Raw genomic sequence first — 19,875 nt, forward strand, 5'->3', positions numbered from 1 at the left:
AAGCTAACCATTTATTTTTTTACTGCAGAAAAAGCGAAGTGGTTTTACTCATATTTCCAGGATCTCTCAAAGCTGGATATTTGAGCAAGCTAGATCTCAAAGTTAACTGCTTGATTAAATGCTTAGCAAAGTTAATTGGTTATTTCATGGCATAATTTTAGGGCTGGCATGTGTATGGGACCTTGATCACACCTTTAAAGTGGGCTAATGGGGTTCCAACACAGTTCTAAGTACTTCTGAACAGAGCTGACTTAAGGATATAGAGAGAACATGACATTTCCCAGCTGTTCAGGGCTTCATTGCAAGTACTTAAGTGACAGGAAATGTACAGTGAAGAGGAAATGGGAGAGAAAAATACATTAGAACTTCAGGAGAGTAAAACATCATATAGAACCACAGTCATCATCCAGATAAATCAACAGAAGTAAACAACATAAGCAACAGTAGTAGAAGCTGCTGTTGTCCATAACAATCTATTATTTTGAGGGACACATTTTCATGATAGGTTTCAATGTTTAGTTGCTAGATTTTACATCAACTCCACATTTTAGGAAAAATGCATTTCCTCAACTCCCACCCATTTCCTGTACCCCTCAACTGCAGTTTCCTGGTCCTTCCTCCTGATGGTTCTTTCTAGATACATTTTACTTCCTACACTCAGGAGTGGGAAACAGTCCTTCTCACACAACTACAGCATAAGATACAGTTGAGGCATATTTTAATTAAAAGACAAGAGGAGTAAACAGATTTTCATATGGAACAGATTGTCTAATAAAACTTACACAGTTCTACGAATTAGACTATAAACCCCAAAACTACATAATACTAATTTCCCACTGTATTCTTCCACAATACAAAAGGGCTTAAAAAAAAAAAAAGTGATATAGTCATGTACAGAGCATAACACTTCTGAAAATACTATGAGTATCAAAAGAGTCCAAGAAAATTTCTAATGGCTTATATAATAAATGTTATGTAAGACTTATAGTCTCAAACCATGTTTATCTAAAACATGCAACTTCTGTGAACACAGTGTTCCAGAGAGGTATGGGTAGCTTCAAGCAGCTTTGACAAAAAACAATTCATATTCTTTGCGAATAAGTGTCCCTGGCCTGGCAGAACAGCTTCATGAGCCTGTGACACGACAGCCCTACAGCGCGCGCTGCCACTCCACGTCCTCAGTGTCCCGCGCAGGCAGGTGCCCCCAGCCCCGGGGTGGGCTCGGTGCTGCGCCTGGTGCCCCCAGCCCCGGGGTGGGCTCGGTGCTGCGCCTGGTGCCCCCAGCCCCGGGGTGGGCTCGGTGCTGTGCCTGGTGCCCCCAGCCCCTGGGTGGGCTCGGTGCTGTGCCTGGTGCCCCCAGCCCCTGGGTGGGCTCGGTGCTGTGCCTGGTGCCCCCAGCCCCTGGGTGGGCTCGGTGCTGTGCCTGGTGCCGCGAGCCCCTGGGTGGGCTCGGTGCTGTGCCTGGTGCCCCCAGCCCCTGGGTGGGCTCGGTGCTGCGCCTGGTGCCCCCAGCCCCGGGGTGGGCTCGGTGCTGTGCCTGGTGCCCCCAGCCCCTGGTGGGCTCGGTGCTGCGCCTGGTGCCCCCAGCCCCTGGGTGGGCTCGGTGCTGCGCCTGGTGCCCCCAGCCCCTGGGTGGGCTCGGTGCTGTGCCTGGTGCCCCCAGCCCCGGGGTGGGCTCGGTGCTGTGCCTGGTGCCCCCAGCCCCGGGGTGGGCTCGGTGCTGTGCCTGGCACGGCTCCAGGCGGGACCGGCGCGCTCAGCTCGTCCCACAGGTGCAGAGGAAGGGAGGCTGCCAAGGCCCCGCTGAGCAGAGCAATCTGTGCCAGCTCCGGCCATACGGACGGGCAGCGCGGCAGGGACAGCACAGCACGTGTGAAGGGCCAGTGCCAGCCCCCAGAGCAGGCACCACCACTGCAGCCTCTGACAAACCCAGTGCAGATCAGCAGCAGCTTACTGTGCTCAGCTCCTCTCAAAAGGGCCCTTTTAATGAAAACCTAAAATTAAGAATTTCTAAGTAGAATTTTTTTACTCTACATCTAAGCAAGAAAGGGTTATATAACATTTACTTACATAATTGTTATGATACCTAAATAGGTAATTAATACAGTTCTAAAAGTTTCCAAAATTTTAGTAGAACCAGGTGTGTAGGGAACATAGCTCCTTCCATTTATTGAGAGGATTATGACACAAAAAACTTTCAAAAACATTTTCAAATATGCAATATCACTGTTCTCCTACATAAGGACAAGATATTCCATATGCACACACTTCTCAATACAATATTAATGTTATTTATATTGTAATTGTATAATGTTTTCCCTTTGCTTATTTTATGTTTCAAAATCTTCCCTGGACATTTCAGATATGTCATTTCTATGCAACTTGTTGAGGTTCAGAGTTCTTCAGCAACAAGACATCACATCCTACCTAAGCACAGAGAAGAATCACATGGCACTCTCACTAAGCTTTTAGCATCTGATGATTGCCACAGTCCCCCCACCCCAAATTACATTTAATAAAATGCCAGAAGTTATCAGAAAGAGTTGCATGAACTACATCTAACAAAGATCACAAAAGGCACTTAGAAAAGCCAACTTTGAGTTGCTAAGCTTAACCAAATAGTGAGCCACAGGCCTGAGCTAAAACTGAGCAATCTCCAGATTTAAATAAGCTGAAAAACAGTGTGCCACAATATTCTACATCAGAGAACATAACTCATGCCTGTACATACATTTAAAAATGCTTGTTTCAATCTCTACCTCTTCTTCATTTCCATCACAAAAGTCTAAGTGGTTATGACACTGTTTTGCACAACAGCTGTTCTGCACAACAGCTACTTTTCCTAGTTGGTATCATAGTGCTTTTGTTTTTCTTCTTAGAACATTTCTCTTAACACTCCTGTAGCAGAACTCCTTGGCTCTCCCTCGTATAGGCTAAACTGCAAGTTACACTTAGACAGGCAGGCTGCAAAAACACTTCAAAAGAAAAGTAATTTCATAATTTTAATATTTAAAATACAGCTTCTGCAATCTGCCACCTGAGTTTTATGTATCCTTTGAAAGTAGTGGATAAAAGAGACATAGCAGTTTTATCACAAGCTTAGTTCCAAAAGCTGGTATTTTTGAAATGGAATTTGGATAGTCACAGTGGGTGTTACTATTTCAGAATTTCCAAAACCCCAACTGCCAAACCAGTACTGCACTTAATTTGGCTGAGGCCAGATCTATCCACAGGATGACCAGAACTCTCAACCCTGTCAGGACAGAGTTCTAAAAGGGAAAATTGATGGTTGATACAGGGAATAGAACCCAAAGCTTAACTGTTTAACTTGTTATTCCCTGTTGTGATTCTATTTTTTCTTCCTCATCTCCTTCTTATGCTCTTTTTTCCCATTGCATGTAGCTTTTTTTCACCTAATATTTACTATGGTATTCTCACTCTACTTTTGCCTGTTTTCATCTGTCAGTGTGCCTTCTTGTTCCCAAGTTACAATTACTTGACCCAGTCTAGTGCTCATCTTTGTTCAGGAGGAGTGAGAAGGTGGCTGTCCATCCTCAGCCCCCTCATGTAGCAAACTGCTGTCAGTGATGTACAGATGAGCTGCCACCCCAACCACTGTGAATGTGGTTCTCAACTGTGAACTGGGGAAAAGAAAGGCCAATTTGTAGAGGCAGTAATTAGGAATATCAATTACATGCATCTACAATATATAACCAAATAACAGGAAAACCCTCAAGCCTGTAAATAATGACAGTTTTACCAGTGATGACAGTTTCACCAGTTTAGCTGCCTGTCTGCAACTCATGTAAATTCTGCTGAGGTTTTACATAGAACTATAGAAAACTTCCTGTAATCTGAGCAATAAGAAACAGCAGGGCACTCCCAAGGGGTATTTTGGTTTTTGCCTATTTATAAACCTGGGTATTACCTTAATTCTCACTAATGTAATATTTTATCCCAGCAGAATGTCAGTTAAAACTCCGGTTGGAGAGCAGCAGCAGAGGGAAAATGGAAAATGTTAAGGAAAAAAACCTCCAAAAACTTGAATTCAAACAACAGGACCAGTGCTGTCTCATTTACATATTTCATTAAATCAAAGGTTAAAAAGGAAAATCCTGTAACTAACAGGTTTTTTTTTTTAAATGCCCCCATCAAATGATAAGGAATTGCAAGTTTTTCAAGTCAACCCTAGTCGCTAAAGAGGGAGCACAGAAAGCAAGTGTTCAGTTTTGAAGCCTGTGACAACATTCTCACCCTCTTGAGGATAGCAGAACCTACATAAGGCAATACCTTAAAGTCACACACAACTTCCCCCTACTGCTTTTACTAATGCTTAAATACCAACATCATTGTACCAGAGTTTTCCTTCTGATGTCTGAACTATTTTGCTCAGAAAATTGTGTAGAAATTGTAACTCAACCAAGAGCATTAATCTTCTGCATCTAAACAAATTTCCACCTGCATCTAAACAAATTTCTTCTCATAACGTATTTTCACTTTGACCTTTTCCTAAGTAACCTGTCACACTGCGAACAACCTCCTACTCTTCCAATACCAAATTTGTTCCCCTTGCTACTACAACATAAAAGCTATTCCTCTAAAGCTTTCCTATTTCAGGACTCTATCAGCTCTTCAGTCTTCTGGGGCTGAATTGCCAGCATTTCCTGAGACGTGCCCCTCATCCTTGTTTTGCAATGCACACAACCTTACAGTTTTCCTCCAACAGATACTCCTTTCACATAGACATGTTAATAACTACATTATGGCTTAATTACTTAAAAGATTGGGAAAAAAAAAATTTGAAGACTATGGGAAGTCCCATCCACAATGGCTACAGAGCACAAGAACTTCCAGGTCTCAAAGCTTATTTGATCACCACCTGATTTATTAATTAATTTAAGTACAATCTATACTGCATAACTGTATGAATGTGTCCCTATTACTCAGGCAGTTAGTTGTACAAGTCCGTATTTTGTACAATTGTGCATTTTGTACAACGCTACATATACTTTATTATATGAAACTAACCTATTTTCCAAAAATACAACTTACGTGCTTAGTGCTGTAAATAGCAATCTTTACTTACTAGAAACCTGTACACATCAATAAACTATTATACGGTATATACTGTGCAAGTTAGTAAACATAATCTAGATATTTTATTTCTGTTTTAAGACAGCCAAGTAAGTCTGTATGAGGCAGCAGCATCTAAGTAGTATATTGACAACACACTGCACGGCAGTATTTGTTTTCCAAGTTCTATATTCGAGACATGTGCTTAACAACACAAATAAGCCTGAAATATTTTTTGAAAGAATCACGGAATGGTTTGGGTTGAAAGAGACCTGAAAGAGCATCAAGTTCCAGACCCGTCTGCCATGAGTAGGGACATCTTTTACTAAACCACGTAGCCCAGAGACCCAACAACCCTGGCCTTGGACACTGGCAGGGATGGGGCGCCCACAGGTTCCCTGGGCAACCTGTGCCAGTGCCTCATCATCCTCCCGGGGAAGAATTTTTTCCTTGTATCTAAACTTGCCCTCTGCTAGTTTAAAGCCATTCCCCCTTGTCCTATCGCCACATGCCCTTGTCAGAAGTTCCCCTCCAGCGCTCTCGACAACGTCCTTGTCCTACAGAGCACAAACTTCCCGCGGAGCCCGAACGCCGCCGGCGCCACACGGGCCGCCCGCGCGGCACCGCCCGCCCGGCCCGCCATGGCGCCCGCCCGCCCGTACCTTCCAGGCCAGGAGCAGCACGTTCATGATGGCCAGCAGCGGGCAGGGGCCGTTCTCGTTCTGGGTGATGACGGGCGTGTTCTCCTCCTTCCAGCGGACCCACTTGATGTGATAGACCGACTGGCCAGGGAAGCGCTCCTTGGAAGCGGAGAGGAGCTGCGAGCCCGCCGCCGGCCTGTCCCCTTCGGGCTCCGGGGCCGGGCCCCCCGAGGAGGCCCCCGCCACCACCGCCTCGTCGGCGTCGCTGTTGAGGTCGGAGCTGCTCGGGCAGCAGGAGTGCAGGTTGGAGAAGGACTCCAGCGAGTCCAGGCTGCGGGACTCCTCCCCCGGCGGGCTGGGAGCGCCGCTGCTCCCGGAGCCGGCTCCCGCGGGACCGCTCTCCGAGGCGGGCGCCGCTCCGGGACTCTCCGGCACCGCCAGCCCCGCGCCTTCCGCCGCCTCACCACCCTCCGCGGCCCGGGAGGGGGACGCGGTCCGAGGGGCCGCGGCGGGAGCGGGGGCCGGCGGAGGGGAAGGGCTGCGCCGCCCGCCGCCCTCCTCGGCCTCCCTGCAGCCGCCCTCGCCCGCCGCCGCCTCTCCCAGGCGGAGCCGGCTGGCAGCGCCCCCGCCGCCCGTCTGCAGCGAGCCCGGGGGCGGCGGGGGCTGCGCCAGGCTCTCCATGCCCGGCCCGGCCGCTCCGCTCTCTATTGGCACCGCAGCGGCTGCGCCTCCGCCCGCAACGCCCGCGACGCCATCACAGCAGCGGCGCCAGCTCCGCCCCGCCGGGGACGTGCGGGCGGGGGGAGCGGCCGCGGGTCACGGCGGGGCCCGGGGCGGGGGGGCCGGGGCGGGGCGGGGCGGGCGGCGCGAAGGGGAGGGAAACAGGTGAGTCCGGCTCTGCCGAGGGTGCTCGGTGCTGTTCCTTGCGGTTTCTTAGACAGTCGTACTATAAAAAATACGACCGTGGCGCGTGTAATAGATAACTTCAACCATTTGATTGTATAGGCTAATTGAAAGGGAGGAAATTTAGGTTAAGTATTGGGAAAATATTCTTTACTGTGAGGGTGGTGAGGCACTGGCACAAGTTGCATAGAGAGGCTGCAGATGCCCCGTCCCTGGAAGTGTTCAAGTCCAGGTTGGAGAAGGTCTTGAGCAACCTGGTGTCCCTGACCTTGGCAGGGGGCTGGAATTAATGTTCCTTGAGATCATTCCAACACCTTAACATTCTGTGATTCTGTAAGAATTAATGTGGGTGTATTACTCAGACTTTACCCCAGTGAACCTCTCCTCTCCCTACAGAAATCTTAAGCTTTTAATCACAAATTTTAAATAGTCTTGGGATGATAAGGATATATCCTTTCATTTTATTCTCAGTAGCTCTCTAATTTGAAGTCTGTAAACACTTGCATCAACTTCTGCAGCCTTACCTGAGGTACATTCACTGTAATCTTACATTCTACGTGCATTTCCGTAACACCTTCTCTCACCTGTATCAGTGTTCAGAGGGAAGTTGTTTTTTATTCTGACATGGCAATAGGAATAGAAAAGCACAAATATAAAGGGCTGACAGTAAACTGAGAAACTTGGCACGGACTCTAATATAAAAAACAAATCTTTGAGGAGGCACAGTTGATGGAAGAATTAGCATTAGGACAAACAAGGGAGGAAACATTTTGTTCAGATATGTCACATTTATATTTCCACGGGAGGATTCTCCCGTACTTTTGAATTGTGAAAGTTGTTCAAGACAATCTCAGAATGACACGTCCCTGTTCACTGGGGACACTACAACACTTCACAACATGTAAAGCATCGGGAGAAGTCGGTGACCTAAAAACTCTGAAAGTAAGTAAATTAGTTTGTGCAAGGAAAAAATGTGTGTCCGGTAAGAGATGAAGGAAACCAGAGCAAAACTCTAAAAGTAAGTTAGTTCTCTGCAAGGAAAAGCCACGTATGCGGTAAGGGGACAAAGGACAGCAGCTCGTACGATGCGTTCGTACTTGGGTGACGGCCGCGCAGCGCCGGCCCGGGGCGCGCCGGAAGCGGCGGGGAGCCCCGCCCGTCTGCGGCCCCGCCCGGGGCGTGTCCGGGCCCGCCCCTTCCGCCGGGCCCCGCCCCCGGCGCGCGCGGCGGGGCGGGGCGTTCGCGCCCTCTGGGCGCGCCCCGCGGCCCCGCCCGCCGGCGGCGTCTGGCGCGCGCGCGGGCGGAGGGAGGGGGCAGCGCTGCCGGGGGAGCCGTCGGTCCCGGCCGGTCGGCGGCCGTACCGTGGGCGGAACAGTTCCTCGGAGCGCCGGGGGACAAAGCGGAGGGAGGCGCCCAGCTCGCCCCTCCCCATCCCGCCCGGCGCCGGTCTGGGGCGGATGTGCCGTGGGTAGGCGGCGGTGGCGGCGGCGGCGGCGGGGCCTGCGCCCGGCGGAGATGGATCTGGCGGGGACGATAATCCTGCTGTGCTCCTGCGCGGCGGGCGCTGGAGGTGAGGAGCCGCCCGGCCTCGCGGGGCCCTGCTCTGGGGCCGTCTCCCTTCCTCTCTCCCTCCTCCTTCCCTCTCACTCTCTCCCCCGTCTCCGGCGCTCGGGGCCGGGGGCGGCGGGCCCCGCTCTCCGGGGCGCCCCGGCGCCAGGGCCGCGGCTGGGCCGCCAGCCGGGCTCCCCGTTCCGCCGCCGCTTCAGCCCGCCCGGGCCTCTCCTCCGCCGCCCGGGCCGGCCTGGCGCCCCCGCGCCGTCCCCGGGACTTTCCCCGCCGAGGACCGGGTCAGTTGCCCTCCGCTCTCCTCCCCGCTCGGTGCCTCTCTCCGCGCTCGGCTGTGTTTGTTTTCCCTGACCGGCTTCGCTTCCGTCACTCAGGACTTCCCGCCCGGTCCCGGTGGCCGCTTACCGGCTCCCTGCTCCCGCGGCTGCTTCTCTCTGCCCGAAACCAGGAAGGACGGGCAGGCGGAAAGTTCAGCTTAAGGAAATAAAAGAGGAGCCGGGGTTCTTCCCGAAGTGTGACCGGGACTTCCATGAGGGTCTCAGCTCTCCCAGGCCGGAACAAAACCCGCTTGTGTTTATGGGGATGTGTAACTGTATCGGCTCCCGTTAGGAATTGTTTGTCGGCTTTAGGATCTGGGCAGTTTCTTCGCTGCGCCTGGTAATGTTTAATTGGTTAAATCATGGCAGGGAATCATGGTTTCGACTTTGTACAGAGAAAGAGTTTCGGAAAGGATGGACTTGGGAGGGTGTTTCTACAGAACTGTGGGTGGAACAACTGATAAAGACTTGTTTCCTCTGTTTCATTTGGCACCTCTGATGTATCTGGGCTCTGTCTATGTGCATCAATGTGTAGGTTTATAAACAATGAAGCTAGTACTAAATCCCGGTCTTCAATACATTCTCAAAAAGTAACATCAAACTATGGGAAACTTCAGTAGGTTCTAATTGTGGCTAAGCCGTGAGATAAAAAGCAGGGTGATTTGCATGGTCAGAAGCCATCCTGTTCTTTATATGATTAGAAATGGGATGCACCAAAGAATTTAGGTTTTTCTTTGTAAATTCTTGTAAACTATCGAGATATTTCAGACTTAATTGTTGGCATGCTTTCAAGGTGTCTTTATTTTCTGAACTAAATGGTGCTGCCACAGAACTAACTCAAATTAATTAATTAGCCAGTTGTAAGGGTTGTTTTCACTATTTAATTCCAGGCAGGCAGTTGTGCCTTAAAAGTCGTAGTAAAAATGTAAAGTTCAGTCCTTTGGGTATATAGAATAAAGTTCGTGAAATAAATTTCAGAAATTCCTGTTAATTTTTTTTTTTTTTTGAGAGAAGTATGGACACCTTCAACATTTCTGGGCACTGAGAAGTACACCTCACTAGCAGTTGGCAGAAGTACATGTGTGTAGCAGTGCAGGTAAATCTTTAAAGAAAGACTAATAATGCTGGATAGAAATCTAGTGATAGGGCCGATACACATCTCTAAAATACCCAGTAGAACATTTTTTGGTAAAAGTTTTAATGTAATTATGAAAGATTTGTCATAGTTCTGTGTTAAATTAAAAACAGACTTTTAAGGTTAGGAAGGTCTATTTTACCTGTGTGCAATTTTTAGAGTTTCTTAGATACTGCAGATGTTTTTATTTATTGAAAAATAGGGTTCTTAATTTGTGTATTTTTCCTTCTAGGCAGGCATTAATATCTGTGTGGAAAGGACAAGTTCATGATTTTTAAAGAAGTTACTGTGCAAGCAGTGCAAACTGGAAAGGACTGAAAAGACCCCAATAATTTACATTTCATTTATGTGCAGTGTATCTGATCTCATTCATTTTACACAGATCTTGAAGCTAAGTTACCTTTATCTGTTATGTCTGGTTTTAAGCCCCATAGGTATTAAATGGTAATAATTTTGGAGATTTCATTAATCTGCACTTTAAAAATAATTAGGGGTTTGCATGTTTGGTCTAAGTTGGAGTATTTTTATGGGATACCCGAGTTTGGACTCTTTCAGAATTATGCAAGGCCTTGTGCCTGTGTACTGTGCAGACACTCTACATATTCTCTTGTAATAGTCTTTAGATATAAAGGTATAGATTAACTGAACCAACTGTAACATTAGCTCACAGCTAAGTATGAATCATAAAATTAACTTCTAAAAAATGGCACAGCATAATTTGGATGGTTTATTTGAGAAGGTTTAGTGAAATCTTAGTTTTGTCTAAAAAATTATTTTCAGTTGTAGTTTGTATTGTTCTTAAAATTATGTGAGTGGAATGCAATCAAAAGCAATCAGTAGTGCTGCTGCACTGGCGAAATGTACTGCAGAGAATGTCTTGGGCTGCTTCATAGCTTTTGGTAGGTTATGTCTGTGTGGTTAAAGCAGACACATTATCAGAAGTTTGGCCCAATAGGTCCAGAAATGTTCTTGATCAGGTTCTGGTATTAGATTACTTCTAGTGATTTTCTGCTTTCTTTGCTTCCACTGCATAAATATTACTTTCATAAAACCAGTGGTCCAGCAGGTCAGTTTGAATACTGTTTCAATAGTATAAGAAGGAAAAGCCATACCATTTATTTTCTTTCTGTTAGTAATTAGAGAAAGCTAGAATTTTGTTTCTGGTATATGGGGTCTATTTGAGATAGGGTATATGTACCTTGGCTTTTAAGAATTCTTTATTTTTAAAGTGAATCTCGGCATTTTCCCAACACCCCTGGAATTGCTTGGCTTAAGGCATCTCTTCACTCACTGGTGCTGTCATGAATTTTGATGTGTGTGAAGTGGTGCTTAAGTTGGGCAGTATTATTGGCAGCTGACTGCAGCATGCTTTTTTGCACGTGATGAAGATGCATGCAGGTGTATTAATCAGTACTTAATTATCCATACATAATGATGTTCATAGAGGAATGGAAATAACTGATTTAACCTCTCCTTCTGCCTAAGGGTCATAACAAAAAAAAAAAGGGCAGTAGCAAACACAAAGCAGAACTGTTGAGGCCTCTGACAAGCTTGTATTTAACAAGAGTGACCATGCTTTGGCTAGGCTAATGAAATGCTAAATATCATTGCAAATCTGTGATAAATAGTTTGTTGTCACTGGTACAACATGCTCTTTTTATGTTGCTAGGACTTCCAAGTAGTAGTGTCTTGTGGTGCTGGATATTGAACTGCCTATTTCCCAGTGAGCCTGGGAGAAATTCTGCTTTTTTTCTGGACACATGGGGGAGTTGTGGGAAGGCATTTATGAGCTATCAGCATCTGAGTGATTTAGTTGCGTTCTTACTATAAATTGGGTAGAACAGTAGCCTTCATAAATATGGCAGCACTCAACCTCCAGTATTTATTTGGCGTTTAAAATAAAAACATTATGGCTATGACAGTGGCTAGTCAAGACAGCTGTCAGATGGTTGTTTCAGAAATGTCTGTGGTAATTAAAAATAAATAAAATCAGGTGTTTAGGTGGTTGCTTTGAAATAATGTTGCCCAAAAGCCTCAGACTGCAGTTTGTTTATACTTTTAGAAGATCCAAAGGTTTGTCTTTGCAGTAATACAGAGCCACTGTACTGAGTTACTCCTGTCTGGTGGTCCTGCCCTGGCCGTGCACTCCCCCCTCTCCTCCTGGCATGAGAAGTCAATCCAAAGAAAAAAAATCAGTCAGTTCCTGCCAGTTGTGTAACTAGAGTTGCTTTATTGAGCAAACCCAGGCCTGATGGGGAAGAAGACCTGGGACTTTCACAGGGTGGAGGGGAAGAGGGTCAATAAAAAGCAGACATGTGCTTGCACTGGTGTTGCCATACAGTCTGACCATGCCCTAAATTGAAGCCTCAGTTAAGGGAAATGATCCTGACCTGACTTCTTGATTACATGTTTTTCTTTCACCAGAAACTCACTTGATCAGAAGAGAGAGAATATTTTTTCAGCTGACTAGTGCCAGTGCAAGGGAAGAATGGAAACAGAGTAGGTGTAAAAGGGCAGCAGGGCCTGCCCTTCTGCTGGCAGTTTTGAAACAACAGCCTGAATAAATGCTTTGGAGAAGTCCAAGTCAGGAGGTATATCATAGAATTTCTGCCTTGCTAAATCTGAATGCTGTGTACATTCTTTAATGTCCCATGTAAATGGCGCTTTTTTTGTAAGATAGATAAACTCTGTGTTGAAAACAACTTGAAGCAAAAGTTGCTTTGATTATCTTAATTGAAATTATAATAATAAATCTCTACAAGATGTTTATCACATGCTGGCATTTTAGATCTGCAAATTAGTGATGATGCTTGCAGTAATAAGACTTGTCTGGTGAGTTAGCTTGGCTTCTGAACAATTTCTGATCTCTTATCAAGTTGTATTTTGTGCTTTTTTTCACCCCACAAACAAACTTGAGTTGTGTTTGAGCTATTTGCATTTGCCATGCAAGTCTTAATCTGAGTGGTTTAATGCAAACGTCGTCTTTCAGAACAGTGCGTGCTTGATTTATCCTCTTACGGGAAGTTAAATGTCATTCTGTTTTATAATGATGTGTACAAAATTAATAGATATTTATATATACATGGGTAAACTTTCAGTACTGTTTATTACTAGTCTTTTTTTTTTGTGCATGGAGCTGACTTTCATAAAAATGTGCTCCAGAATCTTCACAGACACTGATTAGTCTAACCAGCCTGTAATTCTCCAGGCCCTCCTCCTTGAAGGTGGGGATGACATTTGTCAGGAACTCCCCTCTATAACAGTAGCTTTTCAGAAAGGTGATGGAATCCTTGAAGTGGTGTCAGCCAGCCCCCTCAGCACTCCTGGATGCATCCCGTTTGATCCTTTGGACTTCTGTATATCCAGGTGGCTGAAGTGTTCCCTTGCTCATGTCATGTGCTGCAAGTGCTGCTTCTCTCCTGCAGACTGAGAAAGGTTTGTCTGGGGGGAGAAGCTCTTCATGGTTTTCTCTGGGGAAATAACCGACCAGAATCATTTAGCACATAGCACCAAACAACTATTACATCTCTCTGCTCACTTGTGCCAGGAAGCTTACAGCTAAAATCACATGGATGATCCAATTTAGCCTTTGCATAAGACTGGTTAGAAGGTGAGAGTACACGTCTCAGACTCCATACCTGTCCGGTGGGATTTGTTTGTTCACAACAACAACAACTGTAGATACTTTACAGCTCTCTAGGGATCCTGAAGAGTTGTATATCCTCACACACAAAACATCTTTCACAGGGACTGGCACACTGAGACATTTGCCTAAATGCTCTGCTGGATTCTGTTTTAAGTCCTTCCTGGTGTTTGGTTCTAAGCTATGAGCGTAAAGCCTCATTCCTGCAGGGAATTTGTCATAGGAAATGCCACATCGAGTTTAGCAAGTCTTTGGAAGACTATACTGTCAAATTGAAATGCCATCATCCCCTTGTCACTCTCTGATGTCTGTGTCCTAAAGGGTTTCTGTCTCCTAGCTTAGTGTTTAGGTGAAGTGTAATGTTGTTTTATTCCACCAGATTGCCTGGAAGGCATCACGCTGTTTTGTTGATAGCAATATGACACATGGAATTTGTAGAGTGGTTCCCATAAACTACATTTAGGTGTTCATGGTTCAGTGTTTCTCACCGTGGGCTTCCTGACTGTATCCTTAATTGAAAAAAATCTTTGTCATGCGATCTTTGTTAAAAATGCCCAATCCCCTAGTTTTTCATTTACTGAAAATAACAGCAATAGTTTGTAACAGAGGTTGGGATCTGGTATGTGCTATCATAATGATTTCTTGGGATGTGCCACTTCTGGTTTCTGTGAAAGTCTTCTTCAGCTTTTTTTTGCAGTCTTCTACTTAGGAACTGGAGCCAGCAGTTCTACCTGCCTCATGTACCTCAGTGAAATTTTCTTTCAGTTTAATGAACTTTTTCTTCAGAATCTTCTATAGAGTCTTGTGTTACCAAGGTTGAGCTACTTATTAAGCTACCTTTGTAAAGAGATAATCCCTTTTGATAGGTAGCTAGTTTGATTACAAAGGAGAGTGTGATCAGTTGCAGACTTTGAATGCTGTAGCAATGTTGATGTTATAGAGGCTTCTTGAAGTGAAACTGTTCATCTTAAAGCTGTAAGTCCCTTTTTGGAGAAGCCATAATGCTCTAGGTGGTGTGCAGCTGCTCTGCTTAAGCAAGAAGAGAGCAGTAGGAGTGTTGGTGTTAAGTGTTTGCTATGAGAGTACTTAAAACATAAGGAGTTCTTTAAGTTTTGGAGAAAGGGAAAAGAAAGTGTTGCTTCCCTGTGTGATCATACCAAGCGTATGAATTGGGTTTTTTTTAAGAAGAAAGATCTTTGCTTAAAACCCTCTGCTTTTCCTTAGCAGAGAGAACAGTTACAAAACTTCTAATGTCAGTAGTCCTTTGCTGTCTTGTCACAGTAGTTAGCACTTAAAAACTATTCTTTGTGACTCAGTTAAATGCTGTCTCTCATCTTTTCATGTGGTCATGAGACCTGGATCGAGTGCCAAGTGTTATTGAGTCTTCAATAAGTTGTCACACTTCAAAACTTTTTTTCTGGGTGCCTGAAGCATTCAAAGTGTATCTTGAAATACTGAGAAGAAAAATGGTTTGTAACAATTAAAGGAGTTCATTATTACAAGCTTCCTACAAGCTTTCCTTTCAGAAAATTTAAAGATGATCCTGAAGCACCAAAGTTTACAAATTCTGCAGTGTACTTACTGTCTAGTTTTGACCAAGTTCTTAAAGTGAGTTATTAATATAATATTCTAGATTCAGGTTCATTTAACAATTAAAACTTTTAAGTTTTAGCCTATATCAATTAATTTTTAAGCTTGTCTTCTTGAATGTTGATACTTCTGGGTCATCCACCTGGAATTGGAAAGCATGTATCTGTAGTCAGGCACACATATATTGTGCATGATCTCAGGCCATTTTGGTTCGGTTTATAGAAGTTCTTGGGTTGTAAGAGGTGTTATGGTTCATTTTGGAGGATTATGTTGGAGTGATGAGAGAAGCAACAGACATAGACAATATCCTGCATCCTCAAAACTCCTGCTAGTTACTGAAGTCCTGTGTCTTACTGAGATTAGAATTAATGTAGACTTTCTTGAACCACACATTTTAAACATTTTAAGACACCTAAGACACTTTCCTTTCTGAACAGCTGATTGAGAATAGACATGTATTTTGAGACTAAGAGTGAGAGGAGATTAGGATGAAGTTTTGTTATTGGACTGTATTTGCAGTTAAGAGTGAAGAGTCAACATTTGCACAAGCCTATGGTAATGTGAGAAAATTTGAATGTGATTTCTCTGCAGTGTAGCATTAATTGAATTTTAAACAGATACAGCAATATCATTTTGTGCATGTGGCTGCTAAATGCAAGCAATGCATTTGAAAGTATTAATTTATTTGGTCATCTTTTTAGGTATCTGAAGAAAAATGCCACATGTAGTGCCTGAGAACTAACATTTAGGTTGGTTTGAAGTTAAATTGATTACAAGATTATTGATTACAAGAAGATGTTTCTTCTTGCATAATTCAGAGTTCTTCTGGTTTTCTCCACAAGTTTTATTTTGGGGATTTTTTGGTGGTTAGTGTCTCTCCTCCATCAGGATAGGAGGGTCAAAATCTTTGCCATTTTCTGCCATGTACTTGTATTAACGTAAGTCATATATATTACCCTAAATACAAAATAGACTGAACTGAATCTACATCTCTGGAGATAAATTTTAATAAAACTTTTCCATGTAGTAGTGTGGTAGAACATTCCATGTGATACAAAACGTGTTGCTAGGTGGCATGATTTGCTCTTAATTTCCCTGGATATTTCACATGTAGAATACAAACATTCTGAGGAGATAGTGTGGTGTCATGACTGCAGAGTGAAGCTGGAAGCACAGTTTCAGGGAACCTGAAAAGAGATATTCAGCTGTTGCACTTCTTGTTTTGAATCAGGAGTTATTTTCTAAAGCATCTCTCAGGCATTCCTGTTGACATTGATGTAGTTTGCACTGTGGGGTAGTTTTGGTGTAAATGAACTATACTTGTTTTGATTGAAATTCAAGTGAAAGATGCTTTCCAAGGCCCATCTGATGCATTTGTAGCTGCAAATTTTGTGTCCTGTCTGTGGGACTAGAGTAGAATGAATCCGATGTGTAGAAAGGAGAAAAATAACTTAAAATGGATATAATGTGGAATTTGGGTCCTTGTTGCTAACTGCTTTGCACCACAGGTCTGCCATGCCTGGCAGTATGGTTATAACCTTGCTTATCTCTGTTTTTCAGGCCAATATGGAAATCCTCTGAATAAGTACATTAGACACTATGAAGGACTGTCCTACGATGTGGATTTGTTACACCAAAAACACCAGCGTGCCAAAAGAGCAGTGTCACATGAAGAGCAGTTCTTGCGCCTAGATTTCCATGCTCATGGAAGGTTAGTGATATGGTAAAAGTTGTTTGCTTTAAATATTTTATTCATGTGTTTTAATTGTAGTGAAATGGAAAGGATGAAATACAACCACCACAATAACATTAGCTAGAATACACTATACACTATATTGCACTGTTTGCAGTTTCTGTGAAGTATTTTTCTCTTATGTCCAGTTTAGGTATGAAATTGTTACTTGCAAGCACTTATTCAAACATCTGATGGTAACTATTAATACACTTTGAAGCTTAAATAATGGAATCATACTCAGAACAGAATGGTAGTTGATTCTGAGCTTATAATGCAGTTTTGTGTTGCATATATGTTTGGGGTTTTTTTTGTAGTTTTTTTTAAGAATTGTGCCAAACTGCATTAGGAAATCTAATTGAGCAAAAGTAACATTTCAAATTGCATTTGAAGATACAAAATAGGCCAAAAATGTTCTGTTTTGTGTGTACTGGTGTTATCTGATATTTTGTGCTAGTGTGAAATTTAGAAATTATTTGACATGGGGAAAGATGATTACTGTTACAAGATATGCTTTGCCTTGTATTTAACATGTAAGATCCAGTACAAAGTTAGATATTCAGTGTGATCAACTGAAGTATAATTTGTAGGTTTTCACTTAGGAAGATCTTGTTGCAATTTGAAATTGCCTGCTTTTTGTATAACCCAGGAGAAAGAGGAAGAAAGTTAAAATATTTATATCTGTATCTTAGTTTCTATGACTCCCTCCTTTTGCAGCACCACTCTCTTAGATATTTCAGGAATGTGTAATGCCCTTGTTTTTCTGGTTATTTGAGTTACAATTTAAGTATTTAGAACTTGATTAATAATTGTTAGCCATGTTTAGCACAAAAGAAGTTTAACAGAGAAAATGTAAACCTAGGTCTCCTGAATCTGTTTGGGATATTGTTTCTTGAGTAAGTATTTTGGTTTTGTGCCAGCTTGTCATTTCTTTAGGGAATGAAGTGTTGTTCCTGGAGGTTTCTGATGTAATGACTGGATTTCAGTGCATGCTCCCAGAAGGTTAGCATTAGGGTTGTATTTCTAAATGCTATAGAACTACAGCCCAAATCCTGAATTTGAAGTCCTGTCCTTAAAACCATGTTTTCAAGTGTGATTTTTAGTCCAAAGAATTTTATTGTTTAAAGAAGAGTCATAGTGCTGCTGTCTCTGCTGTAACATCAGTGGTGGTCTCTAGTTTTCTCTTTTAAATTGTTCTAATAAACAAGACTGCAGAGTAGAATGCTTCAGAGGCTCCTCACAGTGTAAACCTTGCTACTTTTAAATCTCCAGCAAGATTGCAAAACAGTGAAGTTCAGTTTGAGCCTAATGCTGCCACTTCTAAGCTTCAGGCTGGTGGATAATTTAAGCTCACTGAAGTGTGCACTGCTGCAGAGGGAAACAGGCCTAACCACATTCCCAGCATCATCCTTGTGCTAACACTGCTAGTGTTAAAGCCATGCAAGGAATAGCATCTGGGAACTAATCTGTCTAAAAATTACTTGGGGAAAAAAGGATCAGTATGACCTGAAGGAGTGATGGGAGGAAGAATGAGACCATTCTTGCTGGGACCAGGCCACATTTCAGGCCACTTGAGCAGCTTCGTCTTGTCATTGGTAAAGATCCCATAATAATCTTCTGTAAGATAGAGCTGCTGGCTTAGTCTCTGAGTTCTCTCTGTGTTGAGGGGGGGGTGGGGGTTGAAAATCCTTATCCTGTAAAAATGGTAGTTGCACCTAGGATAATGTCTAAAAAAAAAAATTCCTCTTACTTCACAGAGGAAGACCAGACTTTAGTCTGTCAGGTTTATAAATATTTTGGTTGTTACTCATGAAGAAAAATGTTGGTGTTTATACGTGGGATTGGTCATAAATCCCTATGGTTTGAGGCACAAATCCTTAACTGAGGAGGCTGATTGGAAACTGACTGTAAAGTCCAACCAGTTCATAATCTAAGATTTGGGTAGTTTCCTATGGCACATCTAACACTTCCTGCCAAAGAGAGGGTAGTTGACAGGACATAAATTTAGTCCAAAGTTTGTGTTAATCAATTTGGATATGTTCTTACAAAATATTTTAATTTTGCTCTAAATATAATTAGGAAGGATCAAGTGATTTGTGTTTTACTTCACAGAGTCTGTTTATTTGCTTTGAAGGTGTGTAGCAGTTTGAGAAGCTGTATAAACAGGACTGGCTTTTGCAGTTGCAGCTGGTTTAATTGTGAATTACTAAGTGATTTATGTCATCTCTGAGAAGGACAAAAGTAAAACCGTTCTATCAAGTATTCTAATTACTTTGTGTGAAGGTAGGAAATAAAGCTTTTGCAGAACATTTGAACGATGTAGATATAGGCTGTGGACTCTTAAAGTGCTGTGGCATTTAAAAACAGATGGTGAAACTTAAAAACATTCAGTCAACGTGAGAGTTGAGGTTCTGGAAACTTATGCATGGTCTTTTTTGAATGGCCTTTTACCAAATGGTCAATTAGGGTTTGTCCAGGTGTAGTGTTTTTTTGGCACACAGCTGTCCAGCTTGCATCCCCTTAACTTAATAAATACAGTAAACGTCTTCTACTTAGGACTGAAATGACAGTCTTGTATTTTGATTTGGATTCTGATGAAATGGCTGTGTTTTGTAGCCAGGAAACAATGGAAAAGCTGTCCTAATATTTACTGCTGTTTTCTGCTGGCAGCAGCAAGTGAAGCTGGGCCACAGTGGTTCTCAGGCTGTATCTCTGTGACCAGTTGGAACTTCTAAACTTCATCTTTTGGTGTGTGCCAGAGGAAGCACCTGCTGTTCACATGGCCAGTCAAGATGGGAAAGTGATTTGGCTGCTTATTTTTCAGTGAGGTTAATTGGTTCTTCTGTTTAGTGTAGAGGCAAATTTGCTCTAAGAAGGAGTGCAGAACTAAGCAGCAGTGGTGAGAGAGAGGATGCAGTACCAGCCTTTTCAGTGGCAGTGCTGACATATGCCAGATAAGCATTCATCAGACTTAACAGTTTCATTGTCCAGAAAATGGCTGGCAGCTACCAGTATTTTAGGTTTGTGTAAGTAGCATTTGTTATTTTCAGTGGGCTGTTTAGATTTAAGAACTGTATCTCATAGTACCCCTTCTGTTGAAAAAGGAAAAAATAAAAACACAATTTAAATATTACATATTTATACCAAGTTAAAGGGACCATTTAACTATGGGCTAATAGTTAAATAATAAAATAGATACTGAAATGATGTAATTAAACCCAAAGCTACCTTTTTTCATACCAGATTCAGTAATTCTACAAATGAATGTATAATGT

General features: G+C 43.4%; 2 protein-coding genes across 2 annotated transcripts in view; one reads left to right on the forward strand and one right to left on the reverse strand.

Moving 5' to 3' along the window:
- MINDY2 (MINDY lysine 48 deubiquitinase 2) overlaps positions 1 to 6,410 on the reverse strand; it is a 33,133-nt gene extending 26,723 nt beyond the window's left edge. Inside the window, exon 1 of the mRNA XM_021532051.4 lies at positions 5,736 to 6,410. Coding sequence (XP_021387726.2) covers positions 5,736 to 6,395 — 660 coding nt within the window. The 5' untranslated portion in view covers positions 6,396 to 6,410. The remainder of the gene's footprint in view (positions 1 to 5,735) is intronic.
- Positions 6,411 to 8,072: 1,662 nt separating this feature from the next.
- The window catches only part of ADAM10 (ADAM metallopeptidase domain 10), a 42,167-nt gene continuing 30,364 nt past the window's right edge, over positions 8,073 to 19,875 (forward strand). The window contains exons 1-2 of the mRNA XM_021532052.3: positions 8,073 to 8,187; positions 16,429 to 16,579. Coding sequence (XP_021387727.1) covers positions 8,133 to 8,187; positions 16,429 to 16,579 — 206 coding nt within the window. The 5' untranslated portion in view covers positions 8,073 to 8,132. The remainder of the gene's footprint in view (positions 8,188 to 16,428; positions 16,580 to 19,875) is intronic.

This window comes from Lonchura striata, chromosome 10, assembly GCF_050655825.1.
Source record: "Lonchura striata isolate lonStrDom1 chromosome 10, ASM5065582v1, whole genome shotgun sequence".
NCBI classification, from domain to species: Eukaryota; Metazoa; Chordata; class Aves; order Passeriformes; family Estrildidae; genus Lonchura; species Lonchura striata.